Source organism: Fukomys damarensis, unplaced genomic scaffold (genome assembly GCF_012274545.1).
Source record: "Fukomys damarensis isolate Sample0158 unplaced genomic scaffold, DMR_v1.0_HiC HiC_scaffold_3, whole genome shotgun sequence".
Classification (NCBI taxonomy): domain Eukaryota; kingdom Metazoa; phylum Chordata; class Mammalia; order Rodentia; family Bathyergidae; genus Fukomys; species Fukomys damarensis.
The window spans coordinates 39,387,449-39,393,836 of record NW_022900915.1 but is presented as its reverse complement, the minus strand read 5'-3'; the positions used below and the strand labels follow the sequence as shown (position 1 = coordinate 39,393,836).

At 36.9% G+C, this 6,388-nt stretch overlaps 1 protein-coding gene across 1 annotated transcript in view; it reads left to right on the top strand.

Moving 5' to 3' along the window:
• Rasa1 (RAS p21 protein activator 1) overlaps positions 1-5,062 on the top strand; it is a gene marked incomplete at its 5' end in the record, with an annotated part of 90,977 nt that extends 85,915 nt beyond the window's left edge. The window contains 3 exons of the mRNA XM_033765668.1: positions 583-660; positions 2,539-2,673; positions 3,976-5,062. Of these exons, the coding sequence (XP_033621559.1) occupies positions 583-660; positions 2,539-2,673; positions 3,976-4,059 (297 nt within the window). The remainder of the gene's footprint in view (positions 1-582; positions 661-2,538; positions 2,674-3,975) is intronic.
• Positions 5,063-6,388: the final 1,326 nt, after the last annotated feature.

The window sequence follows — 6,388 nt, the reverse complement described above, 5'->3', positions numbered from 1 at the left end:
TTTTTTTTTTTTTTTTTTGGTACCGGGGACTGAACTCAGGACCTTGGGCTTGTGAAGCAGGCCTGGTGCCACTGAGCTCCATCCCTGGCCCGTGTCTTCTTACTCTTAAGGGTTAGGGTGCTCTGCCATCATTCGGATGTTCAGTTATCCTCCACGGGCTATTTAGATGGGTTCTTACTTGGTGTCGTAACAAGTATCCTTTGGTGTACTTTCATACTGTGTTCCCTAAATTTTGGAGGATTACTCATTAAATAAATATTTTAGGCTTTTGCTGTATTATGAGTGCCTGTCATCAATATAATTTTTTTTCCCTCCTCATAACCTTGCCAAAACTTAAGACTCAAGTCTCCATCACCTGGAGTTTTTCATTGTATCTGCCAAGCTACGTTGTAATTTGTGTTTTGGTCCAGAATTTCTCATTCTTTCACTTAAAATGCCTCAGTTTCTCATGAAAGCTGTTTATAAGGAGAATAGTAGCATGCGATTACATTCTTAATAACTGGAGTCGTTGCTACATATGTGTGATTTTTGCTATAGATTAGACAACTCTGTTGTACATAAAAACATTTTTTATTTTCTTAGGAGCCTTATATGGAAGGTGTGAATCCATTCATCAAAAGCAACAAACATCGTATGATCATGTTTTTAGATGAACTTGGGGTATGTATATGATTTTCAAATATTTTAGAGACCTGCAATATACCGAGTAACTGATTTAAGTAACAATCTTAAGAAACTTCTTTTAAATCTACCTTGCTGAACAAAATTTTAATTTATTTATAGTTCAAACCATTTATTCTTACATTAAGTGATTCTTATCAACCACACTGTTTTGGCTTTTCAACAACTTTCTAAATTCTATCTTGATTTAGCTAATCCATCTTACTATCACTACTGTGTCATTCTGAGGACTCCTTAGTTTTTACTGTGCAGCTACTATAGGATTTGAAGCAAGATGGATAACCCACAGTTCTTACTCAGTTAAAAAGTAAATAAAAGGAGTGCCCTTATGGCTGTTCTAGGAATCAAATTACACACATTTGGCAGTTTGCCTCATTCAGGTGACTACTACCTATACCTCACGTATGCCTTTAGAAATAATAAAATAGTGATGACAGAATTTAAATGTGAGATAAAAATGTTTAAATCCTGTTTCTTGGTAAAGTTAAATTTTCTGCATTGTAGAGATTTTTCAGATATTGAGTCAGTTTTCAACTACTGGTATTAGTAATTCAGTTTAGAGAGACAGAAACCAGAAAGTAGTGCGTACGTGTAAATTGATCGAGGTTTACGACTAGGTGGGAGAGGGAGGACCACACTCTGCTCTAATGCATTCACACTCAGTTAAAAGCACAGGTCAGCAACACCACACCACTGCAGCCAACGTGAGTCAGGTCAGCCTGTAGCCTTCCTGTGGTTGCAATCTTAGGTACAAAAAGAGTGTTTCTAACTATTAGAATATGAACTCCTGAGACATTTTTATATGAACATTTCTCATTACCAGAAAAGTACAGTGATTAGAGAAATTTTCTTGCTAAAATAACCTTTAAGGATCTGCTTGAGAAATGTGTGACTGTTTATGGTGGTTTTTTTTCAGGTTGTATTTCTAGGCTTTAGCTTTTCTGTTAGTCCTGGTTATACCACAAAAACTAGCTTTTCAAAGCTGCTTAGAATCTACACATCCTGTTACACCTCCAGTCTCCTTTTGTTCTTTCACTACCTACATAAATCAGTTCATCTTTGAAGACTGTCCTGCTTCCTGTGTTTTCCCTACATAGCTGCAACTGTGTTGTGATTGGTTTATACTTCTATTCTTTTCTACCAAATATAAACCCTCTGAAGATAAATGCTTAATGCTTGAGGGGAGGAAAGGGGAGAGAATAGGGGAAAAAATTGCATTTCATTTCTATAATCCTTTAGTCATTGATGAACAAATGAGTAACTGGGTCATTAAGAATATATTCTGCTTAATGCTTCTCTATATCGTAAGCACAAGAATTTTCTAATTTTTAGGCATGTGTAAGTCATTAAATAGGTGAAAACGTATATAGTTTTTGGTAATCCAAGCCCATATTAAATTAACATTGATTGTTCTCTCACAGCAATTGTTTTGAGCATCATTCTATGATAATATAGCTATGTTGAAGAATTTGGACAAACTACCACTAGCTTAATGAAATTCAGTCTAGGAGTTTTAAGTTTAAATTGCACTTAATCTAGATTAGCAGTTAATACCTGTATTATTTGTCATATATTTTAGAGTAGCGGTATTATGCCATATTTTAACATGTGGTAAAGAAAATGGAACCTGGCTCTCACGTGATGACAGAATTTATAAAACCATATCGGAACCTTTAACACACTATTTTATTTCAATGAGTCCTTAGAATTTTAAGAGGAATTTAAGAGAAAAATTTCAAATACATCAAATTTTAAAAGAAAATGTTAAAAATTCTATCTACTATACCCACTTAGAGTCATTTCAGAAGAGCCCATAAAGACTTGTATATCTAAATGCAGTTTTGATTCCCTTAAAAGAATGTACCTGAACTTCCGGACACTACAGAACATTCTAGAACTGACCTGTCCCGTGATTTAGCAGCACTGCATGAAATCTGTGTGGCCCATTCAGATGAACTGCGGACACTCAGTAACGAGCGTGGTGCACAGCAGGTAGGTTTTTACCAGCCATTCATTAACGATGTTTCATTAGCACTTAACATAGGATGTCAGTTAAGACTCTCGGATTTAAATTCATAGCTCAGTTCTGATGATTTTATTGGCTACATTACACTTATAAGAATCTGAATCATAATCGAGAAAGATGTTAGCCCAATGGACCACTGTACACCATGGTGTCACACACCTGCAATCCCAGCACTCAGGAGGCTAAGGCAGGGAAACTGCTGCATTTTCCAGGCCACGCCGCCTACAGTGAGTTCAAGGCCAGCCTGAACTACGTAACACCTTTCTCCAAAAACAAAGGGCCCAGACTAAGATGATATGCCCTTAATACTACAGAATGTCACATCTTGCTTTTAAATCTACACTGTTGACGTCTGGAAAACGATAGTGCTTATACATTTTAACAGCATGTGTAAAAATGACAGGTGAGCATAAGTAGCAGGGCAGTAGTGGTTTTGTCTGTTACATACTCTCAGTGCGTGGCCAGAGTGATTCTGAAATTGGTATGCATGGTAATTGTTTGTGAAGTCTGGTAAAAATATATATTTCAAACTCCAGGCTTCTGACAAGTGCTTACAGGGTTTCAGATCATGGGGACTGTAATCCCCACCAGTTGCTATTCATAGACTTCTGCTATCCAGATAAGATACAGATTAAGATGTTTTCAGGAGATCAGTTGAGTTATCAGAGATGGAAGTGAATAAAGCAAACCATGTGTTGAATGGCCTTAGCTGGGACAAGATCCACTGACAGGAAGTTACTGGCAGCATTTCCTGAGGCAGATTTCATAGGTTTCATGATCAAGGGAAGGTCATCATGGAACTGGCTGTGCATTTGGCAGGATTTCCAAAAGACATTAAAATGCTGAGTTTGGTGATTGACTCCTCTTCAACCTAAGTCTAGAATCAAGTCCCCTTCCCGCAACTTAACATAATAGTGTTGCTTATTTGAGTTCCACTCTAGTAAGGAATTTATACGATTCATTTAACTCTAGGTTTGTAAGGACAGATCCTCCAATAAGATGGTCTGTCCTAGAGATGTTTTGGTTACAGGAGAATGCAAAATACAAACGAGTTTCTGTTAACTTCAGTGTACAAAAATAACTATTTTGGCTACAACCAAAAATGCAGTCAGTATCAAATAATATAAACTCACCTATTTGAGTAGTTTGCTAATATTTCATGAGTTCCTCTGATGTGGCTTTTTTTTAACATCCAGGTTCTCACCCTATAATTTCAAGTCAGGATTTCATTTATTTGCTAATTCTTTTCCCATTGTGTTTCTCTCTAGCATGTATTGAAAAAACTTCTGGCTATAACAGAACTGCTTCAACAAAAACAAAACCAGTATACAAAAACCAATGATGTCAGGTAGCAGCCGTCGTGGGGTTTTGCATGGATTTGACATGCCCAACATGGTAATTGACATCAGTAAATGTCTCCTCTGCTCTTGCCAAAAAATAGCACACCTTTCCACATTCCAGTGATGTGTGAACTATGCAAAGAAAACTGAAGATTCTGCTGGTGACTCATGACCAGCACCTCTGTAAGCTGTCTGTGCAGGACATTTGTACTTATCCACATGGAACCTTCAACCAAACTGTGAGCCTTGGTGTACAGATCACCTTTCACAAAAAGATGCTAGGACTGTCTTCAACTCCGAAAGTATATTTTCAATACATCCAATTGCCAAAGTTTTACTGTCTTTTGGAAAAAGAACTATGAAACCAACTGACAAGTAAAAGTGTTCTCTATTGACAACTAAGGATAACTGGACTCTAGACTGTTCTCACTGTAACTTTCCTGACTGGGAATATGACCATTTGACTGTTCAACAACTGTATTTACAGTTTCCAGGGTTTGTCATCATAATAGGAACAATCTTTGCTATATACTTTTTAAAAATACTGTGTTATTTCTCATTCTGGAACTGTTGAAAGAAAATATATAGAATGGATCTATTGCTCATCAGCTTTATTTTTTAAAACACACCACTTATTTTGTTGGAATTGTCAAAGATTGTATTTAGATTTCAATGCTTTTGTTAAATGTTTACAACAGTAAATAGTTTGAATTCAGTAAGTATTATTGGTCATTGTGCTGATCTGTGCATGTTACCCATTCAACCATTTTATAGATTCCCAATTTCTTTGTGTAAAAAACTAGAATGCTTTTTAATTCAGAATTGATTTTTGTACCCCTTTGATTATGCAGACAACTTCATCAGCCACTCACACAACTTACCCACCTTTGAACTTCTGACTACTTGTATCTGCTGGGCTGGATATTTAGTCGGACTGTATAGTTTTAATTTGCTTCTGTATGTGTATTTTTGTGAAGTATTCACAAGGGTTAAGTTAAAATAAAACCAAGGGATATCTTGCAAAGTGATGACTTCTGTCTAAATATTGCCAAGCTTTTAATTTGTTTTCTTCTCCCTTTAGGGGCAGTTAAAACTTAGGCACCAGAGTTAATGGTCTCTCTTGAAAAACATTCCTTCTCTTTCAATATGTATTTGTTACACAGTTATTTCCTTCTTTCCTGTGTATGTGCAGGGGAAACAAGACAGGAAACATACCATGTCATGGAATATTATTAGTAATAACATTGGGGAGATGGAAACCCAGTGAAGGTATGAGGATACCCAGCTTCCCACAGTAAGACAAATTTTCTAAAGGCTGACATTCCAAGAGCAACACTTGATTCACTAATATTTGAAACACGGGAAAAAATGTTAACTAAGCTTTCTTTGCAGTATTATTGATATAGTTCTACCACTGAGCTGTACTCCCAGCCTCTAGTGGTTTAAGGTGTGGCTGTTCACGAGCTTCACATTATAGAAGGTAATTATTTCTGTGAAGGCACCCAGCCTCAAAGCTTCCGTCACACTTCGGCAGTGTCACTCCGACTCAGCACGGCCACGGCCCTTCCCCTGATCTTCACGCCTCTCCATCTCCCCCTCTTCTCTGAATTACAGCACTTTACTTTCCTCTTCTGTTCCTCACGCTTTGGTTAGACTACCACAGTAGTGTCCAGTCGTTCTCCTGTTCTTTTACTGGACAGAGGACAGATTGGAAGGGACAGGCCTAGTAATATTTCTAAAATGTTTTTAACCTATTCCAGTCTTTCTCCAAAGCCATTTATTATAAAACAAACTTGAAAAATGTATCCTGCTTTTTATAGGTATTTTTTTTTTTTTTTCAAATTTTAGTGGGAAACTTGCTACTTACCTTTGTAGATCCCCCTTATATTAACTACATGGTCAATAGATAAAATAGATAAAATCTCTAAAACATTTTTTTAAATGGGGCTGGTTAGGGAATTTCAGAGATAGATGTGGACTTTGTCCTGATGCCAAAGTTTAGTGATTGAAAGGGAAATGGAGGTAAAAGTATAAGCGTTTTGCAGTTCTTTCTACAGTCTAGCATAACGCTAGGACTACACTGAACGATTTACAAACTTTGAGTTTCTACTCAACTTTCATAAAGTCCCATCAATTTTATTCATTTCAGAATAACAAAACCAATAACCACCCAAAAACTTGTGCCTAACACATAAATGATATATTGCCATCACATACTAAGATGTAAGCAAAAATGCTAACGACTCTCGTGGAAAGTATAGCCTGGCATGCACTGAGTCTGGGGTGGGTGGGTGTGTGTGTGTGGGGGGTGTGTGTGTGTGTGTGTGTGTGTGTGTGTGTG